The sequence below is a fragment of the Gossypium hirsutum genome, chromosome A01 (assembly GCF_007990345.1).
Source record: "Gossypium hirsutum isolate 1008001.06 chromosome A01, Gossypium_hirsutum_v2.1, whole genome shotgun sequence".
Classification (NCBI taxonomy): domain Eukaryota; kingdom Viridiplantae; phylum Streptophyta; class Magnoliopsida; order Malvales; family Malvaceae; genus Gossypium; species Gossypium hirsutum.
In genome coordinates this window covers 8,280,894-8,296,262 of record NC_053424.1, presented here as the reverse complement: position 1 = coordinate 8,296,262, position 15,369 = coordinate 8,280,894, and the positions used below count along the sequence as shown (strand labels likewise).

The window sequence follows — 15,369 nt, the reverse complement described above, 5'->3', positions numbered from 1 at the left end:
TTGTCTATTTAATTTACGGATATATCATATGTGAATTTTATTCAAATATATTAATTTTGATGTAATAATAATTAAAAATAAAAATAAATCTCATATGATTAAAAGTGTTTATCGTTTTAAGTGTAGTCTAGATTCAAATCGTATTAATTATATTTATTATATTTACTGTTCGAGTTTTATTTATTATTGTAATTTACTAAAAAATAATTAAAAAAATGGAAATGGGATGTTTTATGAGGAAGGAAAGTGAAAAAAAGAGAGAAGGAAAATGGAATTTCATTAAAGAAAGCAAATGTATATATATCTATAAAATACTTTTCTTTAAGCTCTCAAAATGTTTCCATTTGTTTGATTAGTAGGAATATTTTATTTGGAAGAGAGAAATGATCCATTCACCTTTCACCTTTCACCTTTCACATTTCAATAGAGCCCCATCCCCCAAAAAACCAAAAACCAACAAAACCATCTCCCACACAAAGACATCACCAAACCCCAACTCTCTTTCCTTCCTTCCCCTAACCCATGCCTTCTTTTTCTTTCCTTTGGATCTGATTTTCTCTCCGTTTCCTTCCCTCCAAACACTGTTTTCCCCCTTCCCATCCTTTGATCCAATCCAAACCCAGATTTTGTTTGGCTTGGTTTTGATGGTTCATTTGTCCAATTTGAAATGGGAATGCTCATAAAGAAAGCATGAGCAAAAACCCCATTGATAGAAGCAACAACCAGAAAGACGAGGATTCGACCCAAGGAGAAGAGGGGACAGAAGGAAACAAAGGTCAAGGGCAAGTAGTTGTTCAAGTAGTCGAAGAAGAAGAAGAGGAAGAAAAAGAAGAAGAAGAAGAGTACTTTTACGAATCCCTTGATCGCATTGCTTCTTCTAATTCTTGTTCTTGTTCCAACTCAACTACTCCTTCGTCTGACTCGGATTCCGACCCAGTTACCCGTTCCAGCAATGCCCGCCACCCATTTCCCGTCCCGAAATTCCCCATGGCCGTTTCCAAGTTCGACATCTGGATCTCAGAACCCGCCTCCGTTTCCGAGAGAAGAACTCGGCTGCACCGTGAAATGGGTCTTAGCCGCGACCCCGGTCTTTCCCGGTCAATACCCGGCTCAGAAACGGAACTGGGTCTGGGACGGGAAATGGGTGCCGGTGATGCTGGAGGAAGAGGAGTGCAGCTTGAGAGAAGATCAGTTTCTTCGGATCGGTTGGTAAAAAGAGAGTCAGAGGAGCAAGATCGTGGAGTTGAAAAGGGAAGTAGTTCCTCTGGAATTGTACGATCGAAATCAAACGGTGATTGTAATGTGCTTGCTGTTTCTTCTTCTCCTTGTTTATCTGTCTGTCCGAATTCCTCTTCGATTCTTTCTGTTGGTTTATCTTTTGTAAATAACAATAATAATACCGAATGCGATCGTATTAATGTTGCGGCTCCTAACTTAAGAACCTGCGAAAGCAATGGATCTACTTGTAATAAGCCGCCCACTGGGCGGAGTAGCAAGAGTGTGAATGGGGAACTTGGGTCTAAATCATTTGATGGTGGAGACGATGCGGCGGGGAATGAGGTGGATTCTAGTGAACAGGTATGTACCATTAAGAACCTTGATAATGGGAAAGAGTTTGTAGTAAAAGAGATTAGAGAAGATGGGATGTGGAACAAGTTGAAGGAAGTTGGGACTGGGAGGCAGTTGACCATGGAGGAGTTCGAGATGTGCGTTGGGCATTCTCCGATTGTTCACGAACTGATGAGGAGACAGAATGTGGAAGAGGGTGATAAGGATAGTGCAGATTTGGATGCCAATGGCAGTGGTGGTGGTGGTGATGTTTCGAAGTTTAAGAAGAAAGGGAGTTGGTTTAAGAGCATAAAGAGCGTTGCGAGTAGTGTCACTGTAAAGGGTCATAAGGAAAGGCGAAGTAGCGAAGAAAGGGATACCTCATCTGAGAAGGGTGGAAGGAGATCGAGTTCTGCCACGGATGATAGCCAGGATGTTTCTTTTCATGGGCCGGAGCGTGTGAGGGTGAAGCAGTATGGAAAATCTTGTAAAGAACTCACTGCTCTTTACAAGAGCCAAGAGATTCAAGCGCACAATGGGTCCATTTGGAGTATTAAGTTCAGTTTGGATGGAAAATACCTTGCTAGTGCAGGTGAGGATTGTGAAATTCATGTATGGAAGGTAGTTGCCTCGGAGAAGAGAGGGGAGTTGATGGAAAAGGTTGATGATGGGAATTTGAACTTCTTGCTTGTCGCTAATGGATCTCCAGAAACAACTATGTTGTCCCCAATTGCAGATCACCATCCTGAGAAGAAGAGAAGAGGAAGGTCTTCCCTAAGCCGCAAGTCATTGAGCCTGGACCCCATTGTGGTGCCAGATACTGTTTTTGCACTTTCAGATAAACCTTTTTGTTCTTTTCAAGGACATTCGGATGATGTGCTTGACCTCTCATGGTCCAAATCTCAGGTTAGTCATCATTCTTCAATCCTGTCAGGTATTTGAGAATTATGTAAAAATATAGAGTTATTAGTTTGATCATCATTGAGTGTTCCATTTTTTCTTTTCTTAACCTTTGGAATACTTTTAACACATAATCTCCAGACATATTGTTGTTGTCTATTTACTTTCATTTAGTTGAACTGTTAAATTGATCTGTTGATTTTTCTTATACTGAGGGTTTATGTTATATTTTTCTGCTAGCCCAAAGTAGGCAAAGGAATGCATTTTTATTTCTACTCTTCTAAATTGTGCTCTATGAGATGCTTTTTTTATCAAGTTTTTAGTGGCAAGATGAAGTTCAGAGTTGTATAACATTTTATCGATTTTTTGGAAGAACTGAATTTTGTTATGGAACTATGTTTCACTTTGAAGAGAACGAAGAGAGAGGGTGCCTGCCTGCAATGCATTCAACGAAATGCAGGCATAATTGATACAAGTAAATCTAAATTTAATCAAAATATAATAACCATTGTCATCGCAGCATGCGATGCACTTGTCTCCATGCTTGGCAAAATTGTATATTTGTCATCTTCAGCTGCAAAGGATCTATGAAATGCAAAAATGAAGTAAATATTCTTCTAAATTGGTTGGCAAACAAGAAGTAGAAATTGGTGGATCTTAGTGGTGAAATTTTAAATATTTTTAGGTTTGATTTCCCAAACTGTAGGTGATTTATTGCCAGTTCTTTAATTTGGCATTGCCTATTTAGGTCTAGAGACGGCTGCTAAATGACCTGCATGCATTCTGATGCAACAGGACAGCAAACAGTAAAGGAATTTTGCAAGGCCTTAGAGAATCTAGTAAACATAATCAATTTGAGTAGGCTGTATCTTGGCTCATGAAGGAAATGATCTAACAAGTTCAACGTGCATTTATTTTGCCACGTGCAACATGAGTATTAGTGAAAAGTACTTTCACATTATTGTTAACTTACATATAGCTTTCTATTTGTTCAAAGAGTGAGTTATCGGGTGAGAAGCTTGATCTTTCTATTGGATGTGTCTTTATTCCTTTTCGATGGTTTTGTTACTGTCTTTGATGTTTCTTTGACGCCTTCTTCCTTGCCAGGGATTTTGGTCAAGGTTCCCGATGATGCCCTTAATGTACCTTATATAAAGCGCTCATTCATGTTACCGTTCCTGATGATAGTCTTTCAGATCATCATAGGACCAACTTTGAGTGTGCACATTGAGTTAAAAGATTAGAATTTTTTTTTTTTCTCTACCACCACCAGTTTTTTCAAGGCGCTCATGAATGTTATTGTTAGAAATGAATGTTCATTTCCAGCTTCACTGCTAGCCTCTTTTAGAATCATGAACCCATAAATTGCTGGAGGATATTTTGGTAAGATTTTTCTATTTGTTCTTTTCAGCAATTGCTCTCATCTTCAATGGACAAAACAGTGAGGCTTTGGGACTTGATTAGCAAGACTTGTTTGAGAATATTTTCACACAGTGATTATGGTAAGTAAATCGTAAATTTCATGTCTTCATTTTTTTTTTGATAAAATAGTAACCGTTCTCTCTAGAATTGGTGAATGTTATTAAATTTCCTTCTGTCTTCATAGTCGTAATAAGCTGCATATCAGTTAAAATAACATTAAAGTGTCTTTGAGTGTGCTTGGTTTAGATTCAATGGGATCGCTAATTCAAAGATCCAACATAAAAGTAATATATTTATATATATCATTTTTTGTTTCTTGAAATAGGTTTACGTATTGCTAATCATGCATTATTCTTGTGGATCTGCCTTGACACAGTGACTTGCATCCAGTTTAATCCAGTTGATGATAAATACTTCATTAGTGGGTCCCTAGATGCTAAAGTTCGCATATGGAGCATTCCTGATCGTAAAGTTGTCGATTGGAATGATCTGCATGAAATGGTCACTGCTGCTTGTTATACACCTGATGGCCAGGTTAGGCAATGGTCAATTTCGAGTTCATTCTATATGATATATGAAGTCTTTCTAGCTCATGGAAGTTTTGATTGTTTTGAAGGGTGCACTTGTTGGCTCTTACAAAGGAAGCTGCCATTTATACGATACTTCTGGTACAAGTTTACTCATTCTCTCTCTACCTTGTGTCTGCATATTCATGCTATATTATATAATTTATTTGCCACAGAAATTTTTGTTAAACTTTTGCATTTTTACACTTTCTCCAGAGAACAAGTTACAACCGAAAAGTCAAATCAATTTGCAGAATAAAAAGAAGAAAGCTCATCAAAAGAAAATTACAGGTTTCCAGGTAATCCATATGGAAAGGAAAGCATAAATCCTTGTTCTAGTTGAATTTGATATTCCTTACTTGGAACCTATTGCATATTTCTTGCCTGCCATGTATTCACTTTATTCTTCCCCCGTTGGTTGCTTTCTTAAAACAGTTTGCACCTGGAAGTTCATCAGAAGTACTCATCACATCTGCAGATTCACGAATTCGGCTTGTTGATGAGTCTGATTTAATTCACAAGTTTAAAGGTAATTCTTCATATTTGCATGATATAAACATAAAATACAGGGTTGGTTGGATTTTGAAAGGATTGACCATAGATGATAGTGATTTTTGCTGAGAGTTAGGAAGTAAGGGAGACTGAAGCTGACTCTTCTTCATATTCCACTTACCTCAACTAAGTGATGGTATGTACTGGTGTATCATGGTCCGAGTTCAACTCTTAAAGTTGGTGTTCTGGTTTTAGATTTGGATCCTAAATTTCCTGGTTGCATGACAAAAAGTTGCAGAGTTGTCGTTTAGTATCTCTCGATATAAAATTCTGGAGTTGTGCTGATTCAGCTGAAGTTGCTATTGTTAATTTTGACAGGATTTCGGAACACAAACAGCCAAATCTCAGCTTCTGTTACGACAAATGGAAAATATGTCGTCTCTGCCAGTGAGGACTCCTATGTTTACGTGTGGAAACAAGAAGCAGAATCGCGGCCTAGCAGAAACAAAGGAGTCACTGTAACATACTCTTATGAGCATTTCCATTGTAAAGATGTATCTGTGGCCATCCCTTGGCCGGGCATGTGTGACACATGGGGAGTAAGAGATACGCAATTGAATGATCAAAATTGTTTTGATGACACTATCGATGAAGTTTCAACAGCCAATCATCCTCCTACACCTGATGAGGATTACAGTGGAAACGAGGGTTCTTTATTAGCATCCGGGTGCACCAATAGCCCTCTCCACGGAACCATTTCCAGTGCAACCAATAGCTACTTCTTTGACAGAATCTCACCTACATGGCCAGAGGAAAAACTTCTTTTGGCAACTCGGACCAGGAGCCCCAGGATCAGTTTGGACTATACCTCAGGGGTTAATCCAAACATTTCAGCCTGGGGTATGGTGATCGTGACTGCTGGCCTACGAGGTGAGATCAGAACTTACCAAAATTTTGGATTACCGGTTCGAATTTGATGAACCAAAAAAAAGAAAATGGTAGGTAGCATCAAAGGGTTGGGGGTTGGGGAGGGGGAATGAGTTGATAATGTGTCAATACAATCCTTTCCCTCCCTTTGGTTAAAATTGTGTACAGAGAGTGAGATATTGGTTGAGATTTGTAATATTAGCTGAGTTTCATTTCTTTCTTTGTTCCTCTGCCCATTGGATGTGGGGGGCAATGGAAAGCCACTCCATTTGAGCATTGAGGAAAGTATAGATTTGTTCAGAGAAAAAAAAAAGAAAAAAGAACTACACCATGAATTTAGATACCGATGTATTTTCTGATGTCGGAAATTGTAGAGTTAAGATGATAGGGCGAAAAGCCTATTGAATTGAAAATGAAATTCTTTTACTATTCGTTTTCTTCACTCATTTCTTACGTTCTTGAACATCATCATATGTAATTTATGGTTTTTTAGCTCTTTCGTAAGGTTTGGATTCAATTTTACGTAAAATAAATAAATATAAACCACTCATTTACTTAAGCTGGGAGCCACAAACTCACCACCAATCATGCTGAATGGATTTCATAAGGTCCACTTGCTAATGTCATATAACATTCTAATGCTGAATGGATTTCATAAGGTCCACTTGCTAATGTCATATAACATTCTAAGTTTATCACATAACTTATTAAATTTCATAAGCAGGGAATCTGGCCTCAGACGCTTTGACCATGTCCAGAAAGAGATGCGCCATTCCCCCAATACCTTCAAAGAGGGAATACGGACGATCACCTCCATGCATCTTTCCTTGAGATATAAGTTTCTCTGCTCTATCGGACAAGAAGGAAGCAAATGCTTTGGCTCTATATAAGTACTCCACATTGCCAGTCAATCGGTACAGTGAAAGGAATACATACGCATTCCCGCTTATACCATGACAGATTCCAACTCGCTTAAGCAGACCTCGCTTCCAAACTATCTCTCCGGCATCCAATGCTGCTTGTAGAAATTCCTTGTCCCCAAACACCTGTTGATTTACAGCAAATAAGGGTTTTCAGATACAGCAATTCTTTTCCAAGCAATTTGCAGGGGGAAAAAAAAGTACGGTGACGTGGAGTACCTCGGCTGCTTTTGCAAGGGTGAGTGTGATGCCAGGAGCACCATGGCACCAATGTACAAGACGATCAGATTCACTTCCCTCACTTGATGGATAATTCCCACTGGGGAAACGGTTTTTGATCATGTAGCGAAGAGTACCCTTGACATACTCCACCTCATCCGGTTTCAATTCTGTGTCCATCAAAACATGCATAATTCCTGCCAGTCCATGTGCAGCTCCCCAGTACTTCTTCCCATGCCATTCATACATCAATGGACATCTTCCCTTGCCCGCCAGCCGTTTACCGGACTCAATAATTTCATCTACAACTGCTCGCTGCGCAATTTCCAAGTCCAAGCACAAATAAATACAATTGATTGTGTTTTATTCTCTTAAACAAGAAAATTCAGGCTGAGAAGATGAAAAACATGTCTTACAATGTGAGCGGTAGATATCGTGTCTTTGCCAATATGCTTATTTAAGAATGAACAGGCCCACAAGAACCCTGCTCTCCCATATAATAATTCATGTGGCAAGTCGCTGGGGAATCTGATCTGCTCTCAGAGCCAAACTAATATCAGAACATAACCCACTGGAACAGTGAACACAGAAAATAAAACAAAGATAATTAAAAGTTAAAAGACGAAAAGCAAAAATGAACCACCTCATTGAATTTTGCCAAGTAGCGCTGTTCTAAACTTGTATCACCGGACTGCTTTGCTATGACAGCACCAAGAGCATAAACACCAGCCCGTCCACAAATGAACGTCACACGCCTGCACCCATGCAATCTCATCACATATGAGGTCGGGTCAAGTTTGAAATACTCACTTCCAATGCAATCTTATGTCCACCATACTGATTCACGAGTTCCCGTCGGTGTGAAAGCTACCATTCTGACAAGGTTGGTCACTTTGGAGTAGAAAACAGAAAACTAATCAAGTTAAAATTCTCATTAACAAAACTCAGATCAATGATTCCAAAACCTTGCTTGTTTTAGCAATAGACTATCATTAAGAATAACATAAGCATTCAAGAACTAAACTTTTTGGCTATTGCAAGAATCAAATAACTAAATTACTTGAATTGTAAGCTAAACATATTCATCTACAAACTCCAACAAAGTTTATGCAGTCCATCCATCAAATTGAAACAATCTCAGATAAACCTAGCAACTTATCCAGTCCAAAATTAAACACATAAATGCATATGACAGTACTTGTTGTAAAGATAAAGAAAAAGAGATTACCCAGAGTCTTTAGAAGCAGAATCACAAGCTTTAACAATGTCAGAGCATAATTTAAGATCATTGTCATTCTTGGTAACTTGGTATGCTTTAAAGACCAAATAAGCAGTCCCAAGAGCTCCTGTGTACAAAGTATAATCTTGCACTCTCTTTCCACTCAAACCCCAAGTCTCCCTCACCACCTGACTCCAGACCAAACAATTCCCAAACTTAGTAAACGAAAGAAAGATAAAAAAAAAAGTTTTCCCCTTTTCTTAAAGTAAAAGTTGGTTATTTCATAAAATCTCAACAAACCCAGAACAGAATATACATTAAAGTCGCCAATTGCAATGCCTATACGCATAATTAACATGCAAATACATCAATGAAGCAAAAAGGGGAGGGGGTGTTAAATTAGAAAATCTCAACATACCCAGAACATAAAAAATACAGCAAAGTTACCAAATTTATTTCTCTATGCAGAATCCCACAGATTTATGCATGAAATGAAGCTAAAAAAAAAGGAAATTTGAATAAATCAAAAACAGAGTTTTGAAGAGAGAATACGGTTTCTTTGAGGGCCAAAGCAGCGGATTTGAGGTGATCAGAGAGAGATTTGTAAGGTAAAGAAAGGAAGGTGGTGAGTGAGTCACCGCCGGCAGTTCCTGTAGAGACAGTTGATTCCGCCACAAAAGTAGGCATTTCATTTGGAAAGAAACGATCAGCCATTTCTTTTCCCGTCTTGCAAGCTTCGTCTTTGTGAATAAAACCTGTTTCACTGAATTCCCAGGAATAATATAAAAGGAAGAGCAAGAAAGAACCTTTCGAGCAGGTTCCAAATACAAGTGTCGTTTAAAAATCCACCTGAATCATTCATCACATCAAAATGTTCGATTCTCCTTTTTTCCCATACATCTTTGATAATTTTAAATAATCTTTTTTATAATTATCAAATTAATTTAATAATTCTTATAAAAATGATAAAATAATTGAATATCACTATTTTCCTCTGCAAGTTAAGCATAATATCAACAAAATTTAATTATATAATATTTAATTATTTTATTTTTATCTATATTTGTATTAAAACTAGAATACTTATAATAAAATTTTAATTAACTAATTTAATGCAACAGTTTTAAAAAATATAACTGATAATTTAATTATAAGTTAAAATTTAAAGTTATAAATATATATTTCATTATTGTATTACCAATGCGTGTGTTATAAAATTAACCATGCTTATCTCAATATTACTAATTGCACTAAAATATTATTTAAATAATTTTCCAACATCTAAAATTAATTATGAGTTAAAACATTAATATGAATACACTTTAGTATTTTAAATAAGACAATGGATTAGAAGTGGTGGTTTAGTGTGCAAAACATCATACAAAGCTAAGAATTGTTTTTTTTTTAAGTGTCATTGCATTGAAAATTTATCATTTAAGAGCAGCACATTCTCAAAGTTTTATTTCGATACATGAACAACTAAAACTATTATTGTTAAAGGGTTTCATGTATGATGGGACTTGAACTTACAAACTTTAAAATATTAATATTAAATTATATGTTAAGGAATTATTTAACAACTTTATTATAATTTTAAAAAGATGGCGATATTAAGAGAATTGATGTAATCGGAAATGAGAAAATTGATAAATTAGTCATTGAGTTGAGAAAGGGACTAAGGGAGTGCTTAAACAACTCAGGGGTTTTTATCATATTCTCAAGAAACAAAAGAAAAATAAGAAACTACTTGCTTATTAAAATCAAGCAAATTATTTAACTATTTACATTTTTAAAAGTTTATATGGTGGAAAAATTAAAAATAAAAATGTAATAGGCCAATTTTAGTCTGGGCCTGAAAAAGAAAAATAATAACCGAATAAATATGTAACCGGTCGAAAACAAGCTAAAAAGGACCAAATTGAAAGACAATCACTAAATTGAGGTCAAATAAAAAAGATGGAGAAAGCCAATGAGTTATCAAATTTTACTAACATTGTAAAAAGCTAAAAATAGGAAGATATTATTTTATTTTTATTTTATTTTAATTTATTAAATTAATTAGGCTATTTTTAATAAACACCATGTATATAAATATGGGTATTTTGTTCTTTGAAAAGCAATTACTTTTGTATTCCTACTTCAATTTGAAATTGAATTATTCTCACTTTTCCTATTTTTATTGGAATTGAATTATTTTATTTTCTCTTTCAATTTGACGTGTGAATTTTGTCCATTTCATTTCAATTTCTTTATTTTTTTTAAATTCGTCCAATTGCTTTTAGCCCTTCCGTTTTTTTATTGTTTTGCAATTAAGTTTTTATTATTTTTAATTTTGGCCCTTAAATTTTTTTACTTCATTTTGGTCCTCCTTAAAGCTGTGCGTTTTGGAGGGAAGGGATTATTTCCCTTTTGGTCCCTCCTTGTTATTCGCACATTCAAATTGATTCATTTCCTTTTATTTATTTTTTATTTGCCCCAAATTTTGCTTTAAGGTTCGATTTAATCCTTTTTTTATTTTCGCTATTTTATTATCAAATTAACTAATTTAATATATTATTGCTATTATTATTATGTTTCTATTTATATTTATTTTGTTATTCTAATACTATTATTATTTATCTAATTTTTATTTATCTATTTTTATTTCTACTATTATTATATTTCTATTTCTATTTATATACTAATATTATTTTCATTATTATTTTTCTTATATATGTTTTTTTACTCTTGTTATTAACATTTTATTTATTTATTTATATCGTGTGGTTATTTATTTATTTATGTCCTCTTATATAATTTTAAAACTTTTACTACTATTATTATTATTATTATTATTATATTTATGTATTAATATCATTATTTTTTATTTTTTTTATATATTATATATTATTATCATCATTATTATTACTATTAGTACTATTATTATTTTCTATTATTATTATTTATAGTATATTTATTCACAAATTGCTCCCTTAATTTTATTTTATATTTTAATTTACTCTTCTATTTTTAATATTTTACAAACTACTTTCTTCAATATCTGTTTGTATATCTATTTATGTATTCACTAGTCCTTATTGTACCATAAAAATCGGTTTTGTCTTGTTCAGTGTCTATTTTATTTTTGTTATCATTGAAATTATTTGTTGTTTATTTTACCTTATTTCCCTTCGATTGTTCGTGTTGGTATTAAAGTGATAGTATGCGGTTATTGCATTATGTATACTAGGATTTGCTAGTATTTCCATATTATAGACATTCATTAACATAGCATTTTATTCGTACATTATTATCCCATATTCATATTGCCATTTTAGTTTGTTTCGTTCAAATCATATCGAGAATCAGGTCCTAACGTATTTATTCATAATGTGCTGTTTTATTATACTTCAAACAAAACAAATACACATCGTTTTAAATTTCATATTTGCTATTATTTCATAAAAAGAAAAATTTCAAAATAAGGCAATGTTCCGTATTTGAAAACTCAAGAGATCGTGCCCTAACGTACTGAGTTTCGATTTTTCTCGTTTGACTCAAATGACCGAATGTCCTTTTAAAATTAAAATGCATGAGTTTTGAAAATCAAAAGACAAGCTTATTCTCGAAGGTTTAAAATGTCGTGTCCTAACGTACTGGATGTGACATTTTATTATTTTGGGACAAAAAGGTCTTTAGCATCCGCTTCGATTTATCCAAATATTTTTTGTAAAATTAACATTAATAAAAAAGAGAGGATCGTATTTTAAATTCTTTTCGGGTTTTCAACTTTCGATGTTAAGACATTAATTAATCAATTAGGTATCAATTTTGGGTGTTACGAGGGTGCTAATCCTTTCTCGTGCGTAACCGACTCCCGAACCCGTTTTCTCGAATTTTGTAGACCAAAACTGTTGTTTTAGTAAATCAAAATGTTTTATTAAAACGATCAATCACAAGGTGACCCGATCACACCTCATAAAAAAGGATTAGTGGCGACTCCAATTTTTTGTTTTCAAAACAAAAGTCAACCCTTTTTCTTTTCAAAAAAATAGTTTCGACAAAAAACATTTATACTAGTTCATCCTTAGTTGGTTGAATTTTAAAAATTAAAAAAAATACAAAAAAATATGGTATTCTAAAAATTATAAAATTCTAAATATATAAATTTTGAAATATATATATATTGAACAAAAATTACAACATTCTTTTATAACTCTTTAAAGAAATTTTTCTAATTTTAAAAGAGAATTTATCTTTCTCTAAAATTTGAATTCTTATAATGTTTAAAAAAACACTCTTTAAAAATTTTCCTATTATATGTTTAGAATATTTAATAATTTTTTATTTTTATTAAATTTTTGGAGTTCAACCAATTATGCATTTAGCTTTTTTTTTTATCATTATTGTAGTTATATTTTTATTTTTTTATATAATATTAATGATAGGGATGAAGATCATACTGATTGAACTCATATTAGATAAATGTTTGACAAAAATTTTAATCAATACGCATGCAAATCAAGATAATATAAACTTTTATCAATGGAAATAATCAGTGTTGCCCTTACTAACTTAGACTAAAATTGTCCCATATAATTTCATTATAGTTCTCCTTATCTTAATAGTTTATTTTAGAAAATAGTTAACACTATATTTCTTTTTTCTCATTTTCTATCGGGATAGGGATTAAATTATTTAATTTATTTCAAGATAGATCAAATTATTTTTAAATTTTGTGTAAATTTATGTTTTAATCATTGATCACAAATATTATGATTTATTACATTATGATCGATAATAAGTCATTAACTTCAATTAAATTTAGATTATACTTTAACCCTATCAAGATGTATATCAATAAATTACTTAGATTTTGTTGAGAGTAAATTGGGAGACCTTTTGTTAATTGCTCTACCTTCCTATAGGACAATGGATTAGCTTTGTCATCTCTTCGATAAAAACAACATGTAAAGATGAACTTCAACTCTTCCAAATTCATAGCCATAAAATGAAAATTTTCCTCCACTGGGATCAAATTCAAGATTCATGAATATACCTGATTTAGAGGAAAATAGTAAGTTTTGTCAATATAATTTAATTGTCAGAGTGAATAATTTGCATTATGTCAAACTTGTGGATATCTTACAACTTTATTTTGCTTTTCTAGTTTTGGATAAGGTTTCAATCTAATTGAGTCCATCAAAATCCATGAAAAACTTTTTTTTTTTAATTTCATTTTCTATGTAATTGATGAAGGTACTTGTGACTGCTTCAATTCTTGTGGTCAACTTTCTTTTTCAAAAAAAAAAAAAAGGATAATTGCTTTTGAAGGACAAAGTCAAGCTAATTAATTATATAATTAATTGCATATATTTAGTTGGCTGTGGTTGTTAAGACTAATTGTATAATCTTTGAAATTAATAAGTATGTGATTATAGGTTTAATTGGTTGCAGCCCAAAAATCTTTGAAATCTATACCCAAACCCAAGTTAGGTTCCATAACTCATATATTAATGAATTATGTAACAAAAATATATATTATATATTTTGTAATTAAGCTTAAATATTCAGGTCAATCAAAATTATTAAAAAGTTTGTACAAGATTCGATCTAGATAGTTCATCCTTTTGCATAATTTTATTATACATTCTAATTATATCTGTTTTTTTAACACAATGTGTAAAAATATCAATATCTTCTCATTAACTCATAAATAGGAGGATAATTCGCTCTAATGCAATCTAATTCATATCCTCCTGCATTAATAATAATGTCCATACCAACCGAATTAAGAATTAATCGGCGCCTTTTGTGACCTTAATTGTAGCTTTGTTTAGAAGTTTGTTTTGTTTTGCATGCTAGATTAAGGTCTGTATTTGATTGGGTCAAATAAATCAATGAAAAAAAAATCTCTTTCATATTTATGGGTTCCATTCTTGCGGTCAACTTTTGAAGGAAAAATCAAACTAATTACCAATAATACCTTCACCCAAAAAACCTTAGTCAATCATATATTTATTTCGCAATGTCTTTAATTATTAATAACATTTAATACCCTTAATTATTATAGTCTTAATTTTTTTGGGTAAAGATCTAATTACTAAATGCTTATAGACATAATTTTTTACTTCGTTATTGTAAAATTATTTATTATTTATTATAATAGTTTTTTTTTTAAAAATTGAGTAAAAAAATTATTTTTTCAGGTTTATTACATCGATTGCAACACCAAATTTTTTCGCACCCCATTGAGATCAAAACAATTATTTAAATTAAGGTCGATACCCATGGTTTTTGAGTTCCATGGAAAAACACTGAAACAACTTTAATCTTAAAACCTTTACATTATATACCATCCTACATACTTAAGTGTTTCTAAGTCCAAATTCCCCATTTTTCTCCATAGTGGCTACCCCTTTTTGGGGGTTTGAAGAAGGACATGTAGGTTATAATGCAACAACATTAAAGTATTATCTAGTTGCTCAAGCTCACAATAATATGAAAATTAATTGGCCTGACAATGGGATCATTATTCACTTAAGAAATGTTAATTTCTATCATACCAACTAAATTGAGAATTTTATTTTTGTTTTGTCCTTCATCTTTGTTCTAGTTGAACAATGGAGATGAATCTCTTATGTTTCATCTCACTTGTAGTGAATTGACAATAATAATTTCAAAGTAGTTGGAACATATAGTTAGGGTTTGTGATTTTGGTATGCCTACAAGATGTGTAATGTGGGGAACATTGAAATAAATGACTACCTTATTATCTTACAATTGTGGTGGTGGTAATTGACTTCCAAGGATTGCCCCTATACCCATGTTGTTTTTAGCTGTGTAAAGTAAATTCGAATACGAAAAATTAATTAGTTAAACATTGTGAACATAGGTTACAATAATTTACACATGAATATATTTATTCCAATTTGATTCCTTGAATTCTTAATGTTTGTAATGTTTGTATCTTATGATTTACTCAATCAAATCTAATTTTGACTACATAAATATATTACATGGACCTTATTCTACCATTATTCACTATTCAACCTCAAAATTATTATTCATTACAATTAGGTCCCCATTAACACATAATTAGCTAAACTTCTCAACACAATTCAAACTTCAATCAACACTTTTTATCACATTTTTAATCTATTATTGCCATGATTTT

General features: G+C 32.7%; 2 protein-coding genes across 5 annotated transcripts; one reads left to right on the top strand and one right to left on the bottom strand.

Moving 5' to 3' along the window:
• Nucleotides 1–328: 328 nt before the first annotated feature.
• On the top strand, nucleotides 329–6,297 carry LOC107917763 (WD repeat-containing protein 44). Of its 4 annotated transcripts, XR_005900033.1 has the most exons (8): nucleotides 364–2,454; nucleotides 3,860–3,950; nucleotides 4,196–4,404; nucleotides 4,487–4,538; nucleotides 4,653–4,735; nucleotides 4,872–4,965; nucleotides 5,045–5,124; nucleotides 5,307–5,354. XR_005900033.1 is itself a non-coding variant. In XM_041075631.1 (7 exons), the coding sequence occupies exons 1-7, from the start codon at nucleotides 691–693 to the stop codon at nucleotides 5,903–5,905; spliced, it is 2,841 nt and encodes a 946-aa protein (XP_040931565.1). In that variant the 5' UTR covers nucleotides 329–690; the 3' UTR covers nucleotides 5,906–6,297. The 4 variants fall into 4 exon arrangements, 3 of the variants coding, with proteins under 3 accessions (XP_040931565.1, XP_040931562.1, XP_040931568.1); XM_041075631.1 differs by lacking the exon at nucleotides 5,045–5,124 and having other exon boundaries at nucleotides 329–2,454; nucleotides 4,247–4,404; nucleotides 5,307–6,297; XM_041075628.1 differs by lacking the exon at nucleotides 5,045–5,124 and having other exon boundaries at nucleotides 5,307–6,297.
• Nucleotides 6,298–6,430: 133 nt separating this feature from the next.
• LOC107917762 (lanC-like protein GCR2) lies at nucleotides 6,431–9,111 on the bottom strand. The gene is made up of 6 exons (XM_016847066.2): nucleotides 8,766–9,111; nucleotides 8,223–8,401; nucleotides 7,638–7,749; nucleotides 7,411–7,527; nucleotides 6,995–7,309; nucleotides 6,431–6,901 (listed from the first exon to the last, which is right to left on the bottom strand). Exons 1-6 carry the CDS (start codon nucleotides 8,925–8,927, stop codon nucleotides 6,563–6,565), a joined length of 1,224 nt encoding a protein of 407 aa, XP_016702555.2. The 5' UTR covers nucleotides 8,928–9,111; the 3' UTR covers nucleotides 6,431–6,562.
• Nucleotides 9,112–15,369: the final 6,258 nt, after the last annotated feature.